Source organism: Euleptes europaea, chromosome 21, assembly GCF_029931775.1.
Source record: "Euleptes europaea isolate rEulEur1 chromosome 21, rEulEur1.hap1, whole genome shotgun sequence".
Classification (NCBI taxonomy): Eukaryota; Metazoa; Chordata; class Lepidosauria; order Squamata; family Sphaerodactylidae; genus Euleptes; species Euleptes europaea.
The window spans coordinates 9,449,870-9,470,049 of record NC_079332.1 but is presented as its reverse complement, the minus strand read 5'-3'; the positions used below and the strand labels follow the sequence as shown (position 1 = coordinate 9,470,049).

Here is a 20,180-nt window from a genome sequence, read left to right as displayed (position 1 = left end):
ACAGACACCCTGTGAGGTAGGTGGGGCTGAGGGAGCTCTAACAGCTGTGACTTGCCCAAGGTCACCCAGCTGGCTTTGTGTGTAGGAGTGGGGAGACAAATCCAGTTCACCAGATTAGCCTCCACAGCTCATGTGGAGGAGTGTGGAATCAAACCCGGTTCTCCAGATCAGAGTCTGCCCCTCTTAACCACTACACATGGGTTCTCAACATCCCTCCTTTCCCCCAAGGCAGCTGAGTTCTCCTCCATTTTAACTTCACAACAACCCCATGAGGTTGAGTTGGCTGAGTGTGACTGGCCCAGGGATTATGACACCTTTGCCACATTTAAAGAAGAACAACGCTGTTCGGGGAGGGCAGTTCAGCTATAAATATTTTTTATTTTATTTTAAGAATACTGATTAACAAAAAGGAAACTTATCTCATGGATCCAAGTGACGTGGCTACTGGCTACACATCAAGGTCGGTTAGGAGTCAGCTTTATGCATGTATTTGGCACGGTCCACAGGTTGTAAACAAGATTATTACTTTTAAGAGAGAATGAGACGCTGCAGAGGCGAGGTCTCCACCATGCAGAGACCCCCCTTTAGGGTGAGCGCGCCAGTTCACAGTTAAGAGTTCCATAAAAATTATTGTTAACAAACAAACAAACAAAAAAAGACACGCTGAGAAGTATTTATACCCTCCCTCCCAAACATCCCAAAACAGAATGTGGCAAAGATTTGGTTACCAGACCTTGGGTTTGGTGATGGGAAAAGGCTTTGCCTCCATTGCACCGGTCTGTTGAGGGAACCAGGTCCCCCCAGCTGGCAGTCGAGGTGAACCTCTTTCCCCATGCCTGCAGCTTGGGGAAAACGGGGCGGAGACGCAACCAGGACTGCCCATTGGTCTCCTGGAAACGCTGGGCGACCGGGCAAAGAAATCAGCGGCTCGTCAGGCCGGAACATCAAGCAGCCACCGACAAGCGCCAAGAAGATGGAGGCAGAAGCGAGATCGACTCCCAACTATTCCCAACATGCCAAGGGGGACTGGAACTTTTGCGCATGTCCGCTTTCCGCCCCCTCCCCACACGCACGACAAAGACTTGGACACTCCAGAGGACATTTAAGAGCACATCGACCGAAATGAGAGGGAGGAACAGTTGGCCGGCGGAGCTGAGGAACCTGACGGAGAATGGCTGTGTGGCACTCTGCTTATGCTCAAGCAGCTACACGGCGGTTGGTCCCGCTTCAATGCATGCATGCAAAGAGCTATTGTAGGGGAAGAGGAGGGTGGTCTGGAACTGATGACCCTTCGCTCAGCACCAGGCCCCCCGGGGTTCCCCACCGTCTAGCTACTGGAAGATGTTGCGGCAGCAGAGTCCAAGGGGGAAAAGCTGAACTAATCAAGCACGGGAAATGTTGGCAACCGGCAGCCCCGAGAATGAAGCCCGGCCGCTTGCGGCTCGAAAGCCTCTCTCTTTCCCCCTTTTGATGTAGTCTTCGGGAACGCCAGGGAGACACAAAGCACCAGCAATCTGGGGGGAAAGGAAGGGTGCTTCTTCTCTTACTTAACAGCTCTAAAACTCTTCCCTCCTCCCCCCCACCAGCCAATGCTGACATGAAGGGAAAGAGACAGCGATCAATGCTAGTGGTGGGGTGGGGGGAGGAAGCATTGGGGTAGGGGCATAAAAGGCACCGTATAGAAGAAACTCCTCTGTTTGGTCCAGTCCGGTCCAGCCACCTCTGTACTTGTGGCTCAACCCACCTAAAGCACTCAAGAAGCAACTGTAGGAAATCAGGATGTCGGAGGGTGGAGCGGGGCAGGACTGAACGTTTCCTTAAACCCACGTCTCTCTCTTTCTCCTCCCTACGAAAGACAACCCTTTCTGCTTAGCCGAGAAACTCTACAAAAACTCACAAACAAACAAAACCCCTTCGAACCCACGCTCACACTCAGCGGCTCCTGGTTAAAGGTTAGGTGCTGCTCAGAGATCCGGCTCTCTGGCTCCAGCTAAGGAGTCAGGGTCCGGCCACTCTGCTCTGACGCCAGGCCCCAGCCAGGGCTGTTCGTTGAGAAAAGAAGTTGTGCGCAATCGCCCGGAAGGGGCCGTTTTATGGTTGGCGGTGTGGGAAAACAGAAGAGCAGCACATTTAGGGTCGCAGCTGAATGGCAGAGAAGGGGCTGAGCGTGCCACAGATCCCACATTCGTTCCTCTCCCACCTCTCAGTTGAAAGGACAGCGGCTCTGAGCTGGGTCGGACTAAAGGCTCCAGAGAACGTGCCGGAGATCCCGAACTCTTTCTTTCAGAATTGTCCTCCCAAGGGGGGTTACCTTCACGCCGCGTTGCTCGACCCTTCCGCCTCGACTGACAAAACCCTGTGGCGAAATGAAGCTGGCCACTGTCGATGGACATGACGCAGGACCAGGCACGGCGAGGGCAGCTACAAGGCAAGCCCCCCGGCACCTCTGGGAGCACTGCCCTCTCCTCAACAGCAAAGGCCGGTGTGTTTGGAGTTGCGGGGCTGCGGCGACGTTGGCATGTCGTCGAAAACGTCGCCCACAGCCTCGAGGCTTCGCTGTTCGTTTTTGAAAGGCGAGGGGTTCGGAAGGATCTAAATTCGGTGGCTGGACCGCCCGGGTCCTCCCCTAGACTAAAAAGTGGTATCGGCTGAATCCTGGAGCTGAACAGCCCCGGCCTGCCATCCACTTGAACCCCACTCTCTGGAACACAAAACACTTGCAAGAAATCCCACACGTCCCAGCGGTGTCCAGAGTTCTAGCCCGACGCTGCTTGAATTGGTGGCAAGCATGGGAAAATAACTGTTAAAAAATCCTGTTAGTGAAAACAGATATATATGTGTGTGTCTGTGTGTATGATTTTAAATAAACTAAATCTCACACTTTTATAGGGTTTGGGCTCTCGTAGTGCAAGGTGAGATGCCGCTACTTGAAGTCGGCCAAGATATCGCTGAAGATATTCAGGAAGAGATGCGCATGGTGGTCTCGGAAGACCAGGGTGGGTCGGAAACGGATCGATCGGTCACCACTGCCTCCCAAGACCACACCTGAGGGCAAAGAAGAGGTAAAGGAGATATTTTTCCCCTCTCCGAGGCAGATCGCTCAGTATAGACAGTCCGAGGACTCTGCGTCAAAGACACACCCACGTTCTCGGCCTCAGCAATTCCAAATTGGCCCTTCCCAAAATCAGCAGTGCTGGAATAAATTATGCAAAAAAAGGGCAGATACATGGAATAAACTGTGTAGTGGCTTGGCTTTTCTTGGTGCAAAATACTTCCATTATTATTTTTTTAAGAGCACACAGCCGTAAGCTCCATTTGGAACGTGGTGCTGCTAAAAACAACAGCCTCTTACCTTTGTTTCTTGCTAATAATATGAGCTTGTTCCTAATGGCGTCGTTGGGAGTGTCAAATGAACAGAACGTCCCCCGTCCTCGCGCCCTGCTGATCAGGTGAGGGTAGCGATTCTAGAAAGGAAGAGTATTATTAAGCCTCCTCTTGAAAGGAGACAAGACAAGGATCCATGTGGTGCTCACGGCTGTTGGCTTTCCCAGCACGAGAATCAAGACCTCTGGGAAAAACGGAGACAAACAGCATGGAGAGCCAGCATGGTGTAGTGGTTAAGAACGGTGGGTTGGAGCGGTGGAGTCTGATCTGGAGAACCGGGTTTGATTCCCCCACTCCTCCCCATGAGCAGCGGAGGCTAATTTGGTGAACTGGATTTGTGTCCCCACTCCTACACACAAAGCCAGCTGGGTGACCTTGGGCTAGTCACAGCTATCTCAGCCCCACCCACCTCACAGGGTGTCTGTTGTGGGGAGGGGAAGGTGATTGTAAGCTGGTTTGAGTCTCCCTTAAGTGGCAGAGAAAGTCGGCATATAAAAACCAACTCTTCTTCTTCTTCATGCTGGCCATGATTTGGAAAAATGGTTTAAATGTAGGCATTAAAACACACACATCGCCAGTATGGATCTGGTATTGATGAAAAGTGTTTGCAAACTAATGGATCACCAAAGAAAAAAATGCTTTTTTTGTACCACGCCAGATCCCTTGAAAACAGATTTATTTGAACCCTTTCAGTTTGGGAAGATAGCATTTTATTTGCACCCCACCACGATTAGAGGCGAGGGTGGGACAAAACGTACAGGGATTCACAGACTTGTTCCCGGTAGATGACATCATGGAGGGCTTGTAGCATTCTACTCTGCTCACAGCTTGAGGCAAGCTACTTCTGTTTTGGTAGCGGTGTTGAGGGTTATCACTGAACCTGGATTCAAGAGTATGCTGGACTCTGATCTGGAGAACCGGGTTGGTTTCCCCACTCCTACACATGCGTCACACTCTATCAGCCCCACCTACCTCACAGGGTGTCTGTTGTGGGGAGGGGAAGGGAAAGTGACTGTAAGCTGGTTTGACTCTCCCTTAAGTAGTAGAGAAAGTCGGCATATAAAAACCAACTCTTCTTCTTCTACAGAATTTGTTTTACTCCATGCCACGTAAATATTTGACTTCTGTCATAGTCCAAGGCAGCTTTTCTCTTTCCTATGCTTGCAAGATCTTCCAGATGAGAACTACCCATGGGTTCTTACCTGTAACTCTAGCAGCCCCGTCAACAGGGCCTTCCCTGCATGGGTAGCGTTGCCGAGGAGGTCCTCTCTTTTAATAACGTTAATGACTTCTGCCAGCAGGAGGTTCTTGGAGGGATCCCCGAGCCACGTGTTGAAAATACGATAGGGCTGCATGGGGGATGGACAGAAGGGCGAAAGCAGAGAAAAAGACAGCAGGATTGAATGCTACAAGTATGCAGGGACAGCCTGTGGGCTCAGTGACGAGGAGAGGGGCTGTGGCTCAGTGGCAGAGCATCTGCTTGGCATGCAGAAGGTCCCAGGTTCAATCCCCGGCATCTCCACTAAAAGGGACTTAGGCAAGTAGGTGATGGGAAAGACCCCTGCCTGGGACCCTGCAGAGCTGATGCTGGTCTGAGTAGACAATACTGATTTTGATGGACCAAGGGTCTGATTCAGTATAAGGCAGCTTCATGTGTGCATGTGAAAATGCAACTCTGCCCATGCTCAGAGACACTCCCTCTTATCAGGTCACATGCCCCAGAACTCAAACACCAGTGCTGAAAAGGGGATTCTGGGAATGAGCCCTGGCAACTTCCATAACCAACAGAACCCTGAAAATACACTGAGGAATCCTCATTCCGGCTTCCAACGTTTCACTTTCAAGGCTATCACGAGGGTTAGAAACTTGAACAGATAAACCCACATGAAAGCCAAGAATTATTACGATACCATATAATGTGCCCAATATCTGCTCACGCCCAGCACAACTGAAGAATTCCTGGCTGGTATGGTGGCAGGCCATTTGAAAATTAATCCCTCCAGTGTCCATATATTACTGTAGCCGTAGCATTCAGGGGACTCACAGCGTTGGGCCGGAATTCCTCCTTGTGGAAAAACCCGCCCGTCATCATCTTCTTGCTGAAGGTCAGCACGTCAGCCGGGTCCTCCAGGCCCCAGTGTTCGTGCGCCCAGAACTTGCCGGTGCAGCCGCCGCCCGTCTGTACCTCGTCCACCAAGAAACCACAGCCGTGCTGTTCAAAGAGATTCGGGGAAAGCGAGTTTGTGTCGAGCCAACAGCTCGAGACATGGCAGGGGGCCCCCCTGGGGTCTCCTGATCTCTACCCCGGCCACAAGTGCTTTATTATTATAATTTACTGCGGTCCTTGACCAGTATTACAAAGTTAAAACATCATTCAGACAACAAGAGTTCAATACAACAACAAAAATAGCTGCATGGAAGAAGGAAGCGCCGCGCACCTTGCCAAGGTAAATGCTCTTCTGCTGTTGAGCCATGAGTGCAAAAACAGAGAGGCACGTAAGATCGAGGGGGTGGAGGATCTAGGAGGTCTGGATTTGAGTCCTGCTTCTAGAGCAAGCATAGGCAAGTCTTTCAATCTCTGCTTCGAGTCTACAAAACGGGAATGACAGGTGAGGGGGGGGCACGTGTAACCTTGTGCGGTCTCTGGAAACTCTGGCCATATGGGGGCAGGGTCTGTGGGCTAAGGGGCGGCGCCTCAGGGATCAGGAGGTGGAGTTTGATTTGCAACACAACAAACCGGATTTCTTTCTCCCCACCCACATGTTGCCGTTTGTAAACATCACCTGGACCAACCTTCCTGGTGATGTCCCTCAACTTTCGGAAGAAGTCATCCGAAGCGTGGTTGTCTCCCCCTTCCGACTGAATTGGCTCGACGATGATTCCCGCTACCACTTTTTTCTTTTTCCTGTATTTTACAATCAGATCTTCCACCTGTGCATTGACGGAATTGAGGGGAAAAAATATTATTTCCCTCTAGATACACTGAAATACGTCAACCAATTTTATTTCTAAGAAAACCTGGAAAACTTTGCCATTTTGTGCTGAATGAATGACTTTCTGGGGATGTCGGATTGTGCCCTCATTATTTTAAGAATGATGCTGTTAATTAAAAAAATATGAAGAAGAGAGCAGAGGTCCAATTATCAATACAGGCAAAGCTAAAGAGACAAATTTGCATAAGCAATCTGGCATCTTTTTTGACTGGAATGACAGCCTGCAGAGTGGAATGGTGGAACCTGGGAGTCAAAGTTTTTGGTTAATTTCAGTCACCGTTTTTGGTTAATTTCTGCTCCATCCGGCAAGGGTCCAGGTCAAATCAAGGCTACGGCACTTGAAACTACGGTAGTATTAAAAGAATACGCAGCTAGAGTGTCCTGGAGCATGCGCAAAGCGTTTACTCTTGTACGGCTGCCGAATTGGAACCTTTGATATCTGGGAGTGGGAGAACAGGGCTTCTCAGGATGAGTCGGGGGGGGGGGGGGTAGGAGGGACTCCCAGTCCTATTTCAGGGGGCCCCCCCACACTAAGCTCCCTCACCTCCTCCAAACAGCGGGCTTCTTCCTGTTCGTTTTCTTTCACAAACTCCTCCAGAGGGTACTTGAGTTTCGGAAACGGAGCGATGGGCCAGTCGAAGGAAGGGATGTCGAGCTTGTGGATGGCTTTCGAGTGGGTGGTGGCCAAGCAACCTACGCAAAGAAGGGTGAGAAACACACCTGATCGAGAGGTGTGAGAAACACACCTGATCCCGCCTCCCCTGCCTGCGCTCGACACCACGCGAGCAGGGCTGAAAGCTGGATTGTGTCGGGGCTCCTTGAACTGTGCAAAAAAGATGAGGCCATTGAGTCCCAAGACATCAGGAAAGACTGTGCCAAGATGGCAGGTGGGAGAAAAACCTCCAGGGAAGGAGAGCTCACTACCACATCAGAAAGGAAGCCTTCTAGGACACCCACCCTGAGTACCTTTCGTGCTAGCTTTCTGTGAGGAGCTGGGGATTCCCACTCCCGACTTTTCACGTAGGGGAGCATTCCAAAGCAGCATCTTCCACCTGCAGACCGCAGCGGAGGAAGCTTGTTCATGCATTACCACGTCAGCCTGATTCGTGCATCGATCCGGCCCTCCTGCAGGTTTTACCCAGGCTTATTTCTCACTGCGCTTCTGTGCAATGGTGGGGCCATGAAATGGGCTTGCCAACCTCACAGAAGGGGGTGCTTCCGACCCCCCCCGCTTCTGGGGGAGCCCCCTGTATGATAGGGCAGCTAATCTGAGTGATTGAGGAGACCCGCTAAGTTCAGCAGAAGGAACCCGGCTCGCCTGCAGCCCGAGAGCAAAAACGGTAAATTTCCCCCTTACCCATGGTTCTCCCATGAAATCCACCCATGAAGGATAGCATGCTATAGTCTGGACAACCTGGAGGCTGAAATTAAAAAAAAAAAGGGGGTGGTCAATATTGTAAAGTTATGCTTGATGCCCCTCTCCTTTTGAAGCGGGATTATGTAAACTAGATGGGGAGGGGGGGTGTCCGACAATTATGGATGCCAGCTTCCAACATTTCCCCTGAAAATAGGCTTCCCAGGTTCCCCCCTAGCCAGATCCAGGTTGGAAAACTCCTGGAGGTTTGGAGATGGAGCCTGGGGAGGACAGGGACCTCAGCGGGGTACAGTGCCATAAAGCTCGCCCTCCAGAGCATCCATTTTCTCCAGGGGAGCTGATCCCTGCAGCCTGGAGATAAGCTGTTATTCTTGGGGATCCCCAGGTCTCACCTGGAGGCTGGCATCCCTACCTGGAGATTTGGAGGTGGCGCCTGGGGGAGGACAGGGACCTCAGTGGGGGACAATTCCACAGAGTCCACCCTCCAAACCATCCCATTTTCTCCAGGGGAACTGATCTCTGTAGTTTGGAGATGAGCTGCAATTTCGGGGGATCCCCAGGTCCCACCTGGAGGCTGGCCTCCCCAGTTCCCGCTGAAGTAGAAACCTCATGTGCAGGCTAACTTCTAACCGACTGTACTACAGAATTAACCGTGGGCGGAGGCAGGTTAGGAAAACTCTGCTTGGTGCGTCCCCTGATAAACAAATAATACGAAGTTTGACCTAAAGCAATGGGTTTGGTAGCCTGTCATTTCTACAAATTGTCTCTCAGAGCCGACGCTGTACCTGGCACCGTTAACAGTAACAGTTAACTCCAATTTGGCTCTCTCCCCTCCCAGTCTCTAATATGGGGAAAGTGACCTACCTTACAGGGTTACCGTGAAGATTATGGATATAATATAGGTGGCGATTTTGAGAGCTGCAGGAGTAAAGGCCCCCTGTGCCTAGAAGCTTCCATGCCTACACAGGGATTATGGATATAATATATGTGAGGTGCTTTCCAAATTATGTTTTATGAAATGCTAACTGGGATTAGAACTTTATAATCATGTCTGTGGCCTGCTCTGGCCAAGGCAGGCCAACCTTCTCAAGAAATCAGGCCTGGTCTTAGCAGGATTCACGGTGATCCCGATAGCCTGGCCCAGTACACCATGTGGGCTAGGATCTGGGAGACCCAGGCTCAAATCTGCCACGGAAGCTCTCTGGGCCAGTTGTGCGTGCTCAGCCTCACCTACCTCACAGGGTCGTTGTGAAGATAAATGAGAGGGAGGGAGAACCCGCCTACACAGCCCCCAGCTTCTTAGATGAAAGGCCGGATTCAAATATACTAAAACAATAAATATTCTCGACCATCTGCCCAAAGGTTTGACTTCTTACGAAAGCCTCTCTGAGAACACCTGTGCTGAAAAGCAGGATGTGCGGATTTGGCACATCAGTAAACATGTTTGGGAACGCCAGGTTGCCCAAATCTGTATCATCTCTCCTGGAACAGGTTTCGTATTGCTTGGGAGCAGGCAAGGACACAAGATGCTGCGTTTGGTGAGCGACAGGGTGCTTCACCTCTGCTCTCACCCCTCCCTGTCTCTAATATGGGGAAAGTGACCTGCCTTACAGGGTTGCTGTGAAGATTATGGATATAATACAGGTGGCGATTTTGAGAGGGGCAGGGGTAAAGGCCCCTGTGCCTAGAAGCTTCCAAGTATACACGGGGAGCTCTACCATAGGCAGATCTGCGACCCCCTTCCCCACCTTCAGTATGTTTTTTTTAAATCTGTGGTAATCCCAAAGGCACAGCCAAGGAGCCAAGAGCAACCCACCTGGTTGATCATGCACGTCTCCAGCTCTTCCTTGGTCACGCTGTTGCGGCCCCGTTCTTTGTTCTGGAAGACATGTGCAAACAAAGGCAGGGAGAAGTTTCCCTCTGAACTTCTGGAGAGGTTCGCTCTAGTACTGGGGGGATTGAGTGTCATCCCACTGTTTGCAAGACAGAGACTACAGGAGGAGGAGGAGGCATTCTGAGAACCCCTGGGATGGAGACCTGGAAAGTCACAATGGAACAGGCTGCCTTTATCTGGGGGTCTTCAGGCAGAGGCCGGACAAACCGTGGGTCAGGGATGCTCCAGCACTGGATTTCCGGCACCGAGCAGGAGGCTGCGATGTCCTCTAGAAGACCCTTCCAGGTGGAGGATTCTATCTAGATCTTCAACCTCCAGGATAGTGACATACCTGTAGGCCGGTCGTATATGCATCTAAGCAACCAGGTGGCCGGAAGGGCTACACATGCATGGTTTTTGCACATGCGCAGGTTCCATGCTAACACTAGGGCACATAAGAGCTGCAGGGTGCAACCGTGTGTTGGAAGGTTGTGCAGGAAAGTTGCAGGGGGGGAAAAGATGAAAGGCGAACTCTTGTTGCTATTAAAATACGCAGAACTTCATTAGAGGATGATTGTTAGAATATTTTACAATTTTTATCAATTTTAAGATGATAATTTTAACCAGGGGTTGCTTTTATTGATCTTACACCTTTATATGTACGGGCAGTCTGTGATTCTGTGGTGCAAAGCTATTGAGTCTGGAAATTTAGATTTGTTGGCATGTGACTGGTCGTCGACCGTATTAATAAATTTGAATTTGATGAAAGGCGAACACAGGAAGCTGCCTCCTGGGACTTCCCCTTGCTACCCAAAGGTCCTGTGAACCGGAAAGCTCGGTGGCTGAACCTGGGATGTGTCACGTGCAAAGTGAGCGCTTGACTGAAGAACAACAGGTTCCTTCTCCGTTCTCCCTGTATCAGAAGTACAGGTATTTGTTTCTAGAAGAGCATGGGCGAGAGGAAGGGGAGCGTCCAGGCAGATTCTACTCACCCTGTACCACATGAAGATGGTTTTGAAGGCGTTTTCGTTCGAGCAAGATCCGCACGACATGGTCATCACCTGAGGCAGACCCTTAGGAGCCACCTGTCAACAGGAGGGAGAGGGGGAAAATGTCACGCAGGGAGCGGTCAGACCTATCCAAGCTACCTTTGCCATGGCCTGCTGTGAATTTCCCCCGTTAAGTTAAAGGGCTGAGTTTGCCCTCGGCGAAGACAGCGGAAGATTTCCACAGCGTCCCGGTAAGACCCGAGCTGTGATCAGTGAGGACACTGTCCAGGCAGCGGTTTATGAAGCCAGATGAAGGTGCGCCCCGTGAGAAGTCCCAAAATATCCTGGGAACTCCATCCCATGCCAGTCCCCTGTCTCTGCCTGCCAGTTCGCATGACTAGTGGCCATAAAGGGCCAGAAGACCCACACAGCAGTTCATGTATTTACTTCCTTTATGCCCCACCCATAGCGGGAACCCATAGTGGCTGACGTTGTTCTTGTCTCCATTCTATCCCCACAACAATCCTGTAAGGTAGGCCAGGCTGAGAGTATATAACAGGCCCAGAGTCACTCAGCACCTATCCAAGCTATCCAGAGTCACTCCATGACATAGTGGAGATTTGAACGGGAGCCTCCCTAGTCCCAGTCGGACACCCCACACCGGCTCTCGGACGTGAACCATGCAATGGGCTGCAAGATCATCTGCTGGGGGTCCTTTCCAGTGATGTTCCCCCACCAGGACACTTACTGTCAGCAAGGATTCCTTTAGCTTTTCTGGAAAGTTTTCGGGGGGCAAAATCCCCAGGGCAGGCCTGTTGACGAAAGTCCTCTGAAAGGGAAAGGAAAGTTCACCCTGAAGGCTGAGGGTCCCTCAGGGAAAACAAGGGGTGGAGTCGCCACGTTAATTAGGAGCCAAAATACTCTCTTCATCCTCAGCCTTTGCGCAGTTCTTTCGAGGGCAATGACAGCTACATAGAACCGCCCCACCCCCCCGTCCCACATACACACTTCTATCTATCTCAGGACTTCACTGCAGGGAAAGTTTTAACCCTTAACTCCAGCCCTTAACTCTTTAGGAGGCATCACAACCCTCCAGTTAAAGCCTGACACAGCGGCGGACTGGGTCTAAAAATACTGGTTGCCAGGAGACAAAGGGGCCCTCACCCACAACTATAAGGCTAGCATTTAATTTTTATAAGAAATAAAATTAATAAATCCCAGGCTGGGATTCCCAGCTAAGCTTCAGTGCACAGTCGCAACAGTAAAGATCCGAGCCTATATAACATCTATTTAAAAAGGTAAAGGTAAAGGTCCCCTGTGCAAGCACTGGGTCATTCCTGACCCATGGGGTGACGTCACATCCCGACGTTTACTAGGCAGACTTTGTTTCACGGGGTGGTTTGCCAGTGCCTTCCCCAGTCATCTTCCCTTTACCCCCAGCAAGCTGGGAACTCGTTTTACCGACCTCGGAAGGATGGAAGGCTGAGTCGACCCTGAACCGGCTACCTGAAACCGACTTCCGTCGGGATCGAACTCAGGTCGTGAGCAGAGCTTGGACTGCAGTACTGCAGCTTCCTGCTCTGCGCCACGGGGCTCCTATTAAAAATAGTAATACTATTAAAATAGTACCGCAACACAAATTTTAGTTGCATACAGTAATAATACTGGAACTACGATTACATTTTCAAGCTACTAAAAGGTCATTAACATTATTAACATATTGTCTAATGTTTAAGGGGCCCCATAGGGCTCACTTGCCATCGAGCAAGCTGGCACCCTGGCCAGTCCGCCACTGGCCTGGCAATCTTGCTTTTTTGGGTCTAGTGTCTGAGGTTCTTCAGTTCAACCATGGGATGGGCCTGGCCTGCCACCGGCAACATCCAAACCTGACTCGCGGTGGCGGGGAGGTCCCCGCTCCTTTCCGCAACATTTCCGGGCAATACTGTTTATGGTGATGCTGGCCCCAGAAAAGACATCACGGCCTACAAAGATACTGTCACGCTTGGGAACTTTGGTCGAGTGCCTTGCTGCAAACAGCCGCGGTTCCCTGATCCTACCCCTTGAGGTACCTAACAGGTAAATACCCCTGCAGGAAAACAGTGAAGTGCCAGTTAGGAGACAAAGGGTCTGGTTAGGGGATGAAGACGAGTCTTTCCAGATCCCCCTACTTCTTAGAGATAAGACAGCCTAGGTATTTTCTAGCTTGGAAAGAAGGTGGCTGAGGGGAGACATGATAGAGGTCTATAAAATTATGCATGGTTTGGAGAGGGTGGACAGGGAGAAGTTTTTCTCCCTCTCCCATAATACTAGAACACCGGGTCACCTGCTGAAGCTGGAGAGTGAGAGATTGAAAACTGATAAAAGGAAGTATTTTTTCACACACCACATAGTTAAATAGTGGAACTCCCTGCCCCAAAATGTGGTGATGGCTGCCAACTTGGAAGGCTTTAAGAAGTGAGTGGACATGTTCATGGAGGAGAGGGCTATTCATGGCTACTAGTTAAAACGGATACTAGTCATGATGCATACCTAATTCTCCCCAGTTATCAGAGGAGCATGCCAAATATATTAGGTGTTGTGGAACACAGGCAGGATAAATGCTGCTACAGTCATCTTGTTTGTGGGCTTCCTAGAGGCACCTGGTTGGCCACTGTGGGAACAGCCTGCTGGACTTGATGGGCCTTGGTCTGATCCAGCAGGGCTTTTCTTATGTTCTGGGGGGGGGGGGACGACCCACTGTGCTTTCCCCCAAACCAGAGAGGGACAGAGGCATCAGTACAAGTCTGGCAACCGTCCAAGAGATTCACAAAGCAGGAATATTAATAAGCTTTCACAAATGTGAGCCGGACGTGGGCGGAATTTGCATGGCTCGAGTTGGAAAAGAAGCCGCTCACCAGATTCTGGGGCTGTTGCAGGAGCTTGATCAGAGATGGATGGCTGTAGCCTAGAACAGAAGAAGAGGCAGAAACGTTCACCTGCTTGCGACAGACCCGATTTGTGCGGTTTACAAGCAATAAGAGATTTAAATCCTGAAACTATATGGTTGTTTTGTTTTTTTTAGGAAAGAGGAAGAGATGGAAGATTGACGGACTGCCTGAGAAATGTGGCAGTTCCTTGTATTCTGTTGCTGCTGCCCACAGCTCTTCTCGATGTCCCCTTGCAATGGGATATTTTACTCCCGCTTCCAATTAGAAAATCGGGACTAAACAATTCTAACAGGAAGTTGTCTGTTTAAAATGTTCAGCGGCAGATATCTCTAGTCCATCAACCTTTAAATCTGATAATGCAAACAAGATAATTGTGAGTTCTGTTCTTTGAACTACAACCAGTATGCCAGGTAGAAAACCTCCGAAAACGTTAGCATTCCTTGAAAAGAGAAATTGTTGTCTTTATCAGGCAAGACGTTAGAAAATACAAACAAGTGAAAATTAACCCTATAGCTACTATAAAAACACTTTCCAGTGTTTCTCACATTTACTTCCATGTTGCTTTTTCCTGAGTCACCAAATTGTTTATTTTCATTTGGAAACTACCCACAGCAAATCATTTTTTCCAGAGACCATGTATCAAACAAATAAATTAACAACTCAGCCTTGCCAGTCAGAATGTTTGTGAGCTTTCCGTGACATCGCATCGCAACAGCTCAGTAGATAAAAGGCGGCGGTCAGCCCCAGCATAACCTCTGCACCTCGACGGCGCTGTGTTTGCATCTGCCGCTTGTTGCAGTCCGTTTTCACAGCCCGTTAAGGGGGTCGCCCTCACCGCATCACACGGAAGGGAATTCCCCCCCCGCAGAGAGACTCCGCAAGCGGCCACGGGAACCCCGCCTCTTTGGAGCCTCACCTATCGGGATGGAAGAAATCTGAGAGTAGAGATCCAGCATGCGGTTCCCGTCCGCGTCAACGAGGTAATTCCCTCGGCTCTCCTCGTAGTTGCAAAAAAAGTGGACCGCCTCCGCATTCTGGAAGGCAGAAGAACGGGAGACGGTTATGCTTGGCCCCCACAGGATGACCCCGGAGCAGGGAGATTGCGACAGGCTGGGGAGGCTGCATTTTTCTGGCCCGCCCCTCCAATGACTGGAGCCATCACAAGCTTCTTGCCTGGCTTTAACTCGTCCAGGACATGGTGGCCCGACTACACATTGCCCATTTTGAAACAGCTACGTTGGCTGCCGGTCTGCTTATGAGTTCAGTTCAAGGTGCTGGTTAAGACCTTTAAAGCCCTTCGTGACCTGGGATTACACATCATTGAAGGACCGTCTCCTTCCAGCGTGGTGTAGTGGTTAAGAGCAGTGGTTTGGAGTGGTGAAGTCTGATCTGGAGAACCGGGTTCGATTCCCTGCTCCTCCACGTGAGCAGCGGAGGCTAATCTGGTGAACTGCATTTGTTTCCCCACTCCTGCACACGAAGCCAGCTGGGTGACCTTGGGCTAGTCACAGCTCTCTCAGCCTCACCTACCTCGCAGGGTGTCTGTTGTGGGGAAGGGAAGGGAAGCCGGTTTGATTCTGCCTTAAGAGGTAGAGAAAGTCAGCATATAAAAACCAACTCTTCTTCTTCTACTCCTGGGCATCAACTACGGTAATCAGGCAGCCATCTGTTGGCTACCCCGCCACTTAGGGTAGCCCGTCTGGCATCGACCAGAGCCCGGGCCTTTCCCATCATGGGTCCGGCTCTGTGGAATGGGCTTCCCGAATAGATGAGGTATAACGGTATAACAAAACCCCAAAGGAACATCGCACCTGTATCTGTGGATCCTCATCACTGGAGGACACTATGTGTTAATATGTCCACTGTACAGTGAGCCTAGAGCCAAATTTCTGGAAGGAACCCTGAAGGGAATAACTTTTTGTTCTGAATTTGATAAATTGATCTTCCTTCTTTCTGACTCTGATTCGCATGTAACCTTTAGAATATCACAATTTTCTATTGCAGCCAGGAAGATCAGAGCTTTTGAAGTTATTAAGAAAAATTCCGCACAGGAATCCAAATAATGCTTTAACAGAGATTGCGTATGTAATTGATTTTACCGGGGAAATGCATACCGTTGTAATTTCATCTTTTTTGGGATATCATTTTAAGTTTTCTGTATTTCTGTGAGGAAGTTTTGCAACGGCCTATGGCTAAACAAACATGCCTTTAAATAAAGGCATCAGAACAGATGGGGGAGGCCCTCCTTGAAGATCTTCAGGAGGCCCTGTGAGGCCTGCCTGTTTGCCTAGGCCTTGGAGAGGGTTTGAATGGCAGGCATCGTTTACGGGGAGGGAGATATTTGGGGCCTGCTACTTTATTCTAGTTACTATTAACCCCGCCTTGAGCCACGAGGAAAGGCGGGGTCAACAACTTAATAAATAAATAAGTTCAGAAGAAGATGGTGGGCACAGAGGTGTCCTGGGGAGCCTCTCCCTTGACCCCTCCCCCCCCACAAAGATGGTTTCCTTGGCTGACTACTGTTCTTATAGAGCTCCATAAGGTAATAGCTTGTGAGAAGGTAAAGAAGGCAGAAGGTTGCCTTCTCCCCCCCACACACACTTAAGCAAAAACTTACCTGAATTCCATTCAGCTGTTTCATTAATTCCTAGAAAAGAAAGAAAAGGAAAAACTAATCACGAACGCGACCTGCAAACATTCTGACTTCCCTGGATGGGTCTGAGTAAAATAGCCGGCACGTTTGACAGGCAGAGTGGGTCGGGTCAGTTAAGTGAAGCTCAGCAGTGGAGAATTTGCTTTGATGACAGAGTGAACACATGAAACTGCCTTATACTGAATCAGACCCTTGGTCCATCAAAGTCAGTATTGTCTACTCAGACCGGCAGCGGCTCCCCAGGGTCTCAGGCTGAGGTCTTTCATGTCACCTATTTGCCTAGTCCCTTTGACTGGAGATGCCGGGGATTGAACCTGGGACCTTCTGCATGCCAAGCAGATGCTCTACCACTGAGCCACAGTCCATCCCGCTTTGTGGCCGGAAGGTCCCAGGTACAATCCCCGGCACTTCCAGCTAAAAGGAAAAGCACCCAAGATGTTGCACATCTGCTGTTGGTCGGGACAGACATCACCGGCCGCAACAGACCAGCCCGGGGTAAGGCAGATGCACATGGTGGGGAAAGACCACCGCTCTAGTGCGGTGGCTCAGTGGCAGAGCACTATCCACATGAACTTGATTTTATCGACTTACCCTGGATTTGGGCCCAGGGACTTCCGTCTTCATGAGCGGCCCGTCATAGTCAAACTCCACGTCGATTTTGGCTGCGGCTTGGCTGATCCCTCTGTGTCCTGTGGAAAAATGTAAAGGGGCTGAGTCCGGGGTCCAGATCTGCTCTGTACTGGGCGCCCGCATTACCTGAGGGGAGACTGGGGGGGCACCCGGGGCAAGGGGCTGTGGCCCCTAGAACTGCGGAACTCCCTGCCCCAAGAATCCCGCCTTGCTCTTTCCTCCGTGATGCGTCCTCTGCCAGCGGAAGGGGGAGGTGATGTTGCCTGATCCCCCCCACCTCTTTTCGGCAGCCCAACAGGGATTTGAACCTGGATCTCTCCTAGTTCAAAATCAAATCAAATCAAATCCTTTATTGGCATAAATCTTTTAAATACTATATCCAATTATTAAAATACAATCTTTGAACAGTAAGATACCAATAACCGAGTTAAAACCTCTGAGTCTTAAAGTGCTACATTCAGTGATTAAAATACAATCTTTGAACGATAGGGTATCAATAAATGGGTTAAAACCTCTAACTCTTAAAGTGCTATGCAATCAGTTTGATAAGAGTTTGACTCTGCGGGGAGAGCTCAAAGCAGCGCTCCTAGAGAGGATTCCAAGACTCTTGCTACCATCAATGTTGTGTGCGCATTACTGTCTTTTAATAGGTAGCGCACTAGGGCCACATCTGTTTGGGCTGGGCTATCCTTAAGTAATGGTAACTGGAATTTTCCCCGCGGGAGCGCATAAAGATCGCAGTGTAGTAAAACGTGGGCTACCGATTCAGGTTGCCTCTTTGTGCAAATACAGCGCCTCTCTTCGTAAGGGATTTTGATGCATCTGCCTCTAGCCACTGCCGTTGGGAGTAAATTTAGGCGAGCCGGCATATCTCTCCTAGTTTAACCTGCCTTCCACTACACAACGCCGGATACTGGTCTAAGTTCCTTCCAACCCCTCTTCCCCCTCCCTCCTTGAATTGAAGTTTAATGACCAGCGAGAAACTAGATCTCTCCTAGAAGTTTGGTTTCCCAAACACTCTTGGCTGTTGTTCCTAAGAGAATCTCCAGGGTCCCGAGAGCAACAGACCAAATTGACGGGAACTGCGGTAGCATGTAAACACGGCAGTTTCACAATCTTTGGGGCCTCATTTATAAAACGCTGCCAGCGAAACTTAAGAAGCCCCGGAGAGCCGACGAATTGCAGAAGGAGGCGGCTTCCAGTGAAGTATCCCCCCTTCCCCCAACTCAGAGGAATTCAAAAGCCTCTTAAAGGCCAGAAGCGCTGAAAGCCAGGAGACCAGGCGGTTGGCACGGGGTCTCCTGGGTTGCGTGGCGAAAAGAAAAAGTCACAGGAATTCAAGCCCTGTGCGTGCAGGGGGAAGCCAAAGAATCTTTCAGACTCGAAAATGCATCTGCAGAGGCAGAGAGCTGTCCCTGCAGAGCAGCAAAGACGATAACCAGAACACACACACCCCGTCCCCGGAGTTCTTTCATTTAACTTATTTGTTGACTGCCTGGCAACCAAAGCAGTGCTAAACTAAACTGGCCGTGGTTTATCAATCCATTTCCACCCCGCTCTCCCTCCGAGGAGCTCACTGCGGCGTATGTGGTTTCCCTTTCCCTATTTTATCTTAACAACCACCCTGCGAGGAAGGCTAGGCTGAGAGAGAGAGGGGTTGGCCTGAGGTTGCACAGAGAGGGCTTTGCTGCATTCGAGCTTGGATCTCCCAGCTCCTGGCTTGCCACTCTAACCGTTATAACCTCTCCTTTGGGTGGGGCGGCACGCTCTACCGTTCCGCAAGTCGGCATTTCTCTGGCGTTTGTAAGCAGCTTCGGTTATTCACCCGGCCTGGAAAATTCTATGGAAGGAGCATGATGCAGTTGAAGCCTGCGCAAACGAAGCGTAGAGACGCTTGGGCGCTTTCCATGGCTCTGTTTATGTGACGCTGATCCTCATCTGGAAAACTGTGGCAGAAGCAGAACACCACTTCCCATCCCCACTGCGGTACTGATCCGGCGCATTCTAAACTATTGCGACAAAACAGACCCTCTGAGTCATTTATTTGGAAAGGAATCTGCTTCTGAGAGATGACTTTTAGAACTGTGTTTGGATGGGAAGAGACGGCCACATCTTCTTTAAAAAAAATGTTTTTTTTGGAGGGAATCTGCCCCTCCAAAAAAGCCAGCGTGGTGTAGTGGTTAAGAGCGGAGGTTTGGAGCGGCGGAGTCTGATCTGGAGAACCGGGCTTGTTTCCCCGCTCCGCCACACGAAGCCAGCTGGGTGACCTTGGGCCAGTCACAGCTCTCTTGGAGCTCTCTCAGCTCCACCTACCTCCCACGGTGTCTGTTGTGGGGAGGGGAAGGGAACGCGATTGCAAGCCGGTTTGAGTCTCCCTTAAGTGGTAGAGTAAGGCGGCATATAAAAAACCAACTCTTCTTCTTCTCTCACTGAGGATCACCTGACAGGATCGCGAGAAACCCCACAGTTGAAAACCACAGCCTGCAGTTGGGGGTCCCCAGAAAGACATATTGCCCCTTACCGGCTGCAAATATCCTGGAGTTCTGTTGCAGCAAGCAAGCCAAGTGTCGGTTCAGCAGCATCAAGGCCATTTTACTCTATGCTCTCCTTTGGAAAAACAAGCACGGGTCCTTCAGTCTCCGCCGATGACCTGGGAGAGAGAGAGACACACACACAAATTCATTCTCATCTGGCTAGAGCACTGAAAGAACAAGTTTCTAACTCTATAGTCTGGGTGCGTTCCTTTTTTGTTTTGTTTTTGTTTTAGTTTACTAGGTCTCATCACCCAGCCTGCAAAATAAGACCCACAAGTGTGCAAAATGACCCTACGAACAGTTTCCTATAACAGGATCCACATAAGAACATCAAAAAAGCCCTGCTGGATCAGACCGAGGCCCATCAAGTCCAGCAGTCTGTTCAAACGATGGCCAACCAGGTGCTTCTAGGAAGCCACTAACAAGACAACTGCAGCAGCACTGTCCTGCCTGTGTTCCCCAGCACCTAATATAATAGGCATGCTCCTCTGATGCTGGAGAGGAAGGAAGGAAGGAAGATAAGAACAGCCCTGCTGGATCAGACCCACAGATGATCAAGTCCAGCAGTCTGTTCACACAGTGGCCAACCAGGTGCCTCTAAGATACCCCCAAGAAAAACGACTGCAGCAGCATTGTCCTGCCTGTGTTCAAAAGCACCTAATATAATAGGCATGCTCCTCTGATCCTGGAGAGAAGAGGTAAGCATCATGACTAGTATTCATTTTGACAAGTCGCCATAGATAGCCCTCTCCTCCATGAACATGCCCACTCCCCTCTTAAAGCCTTCCAAGTTGGCAACCCTCACCACATCCTGGGGCAGGG

The 20,180-nt window shown here is 50.2% G+C and overlaps 1 protein-coding gene across 1 annotated transcript; it reads right to left on the bottom strand.

The window, feature by feature from the left end:
* Positions 1 to 2,917: 2,917 nt before the first annotated feature.
* Positions 2,918 to 19,450, bottom strand: ABAT (4-aminobutyrate aminotransferase). The gene is made up of 15 exons (XM_056866435.1): positions 19,346 to 19,450; positions 16,786 to 16,883; positions 16,159 to 16,188; positions 14,458 to 14,575; positions 13,509 to 13,558; positions 11,363 to 11,443; positions 10,618 to 10,710; positions 9,569 to 9,631; positions 7,735 to 7,798; positions 6,922 to 7,070; positions 6,178 to 6,315; positions 5,429 to 5,596; positions 4,587 to 4,733; positions 3,353 to 3,464; positions 2,918 to 3,045 (listed from the first exon to the last, which is right to left on the bottom strand). Exons 1-15 carry the CDS (start codon positions 19,413 to 19,415, stop codon positions 2,924 to 2,926), a joined length of 1,503 nt encoding a protein of 500 aa, XP_056722413.1. The 5' UTR covers positions 19,416 to 19,450; the 3' UTR covers positions 2,918 to 2,923.
* Between the last annotated feature and the right edge of the window lie 730 nt (positions 19,451 to 20,180).

Excerpts from the sequence above, each read along its gene's own strand:
- ABAT (XM_056866435.1), bottom strand. The coding sequence starts at position 19,415 with ATGGCCTTGATGCTGCTGAACCGACACTTGGCTTGCTTGCTGCAACAG. Across the intron at positions 13,559-14,457 it reads GATTTCTTCCATCCCGATAG|GCTACAGCCATCCATCTCTG; the intron begins GTGAGGCTCCAA and ends CTTCTGTTCTAG. Across the intron at positions 7,799-9,568 it reads AGACGTGCATGATCAACCAG|CCTCCAGGTTGTCCAGACTA; the intron begins GTGGGTTGCTCT and ends TTTTAATTTCAG.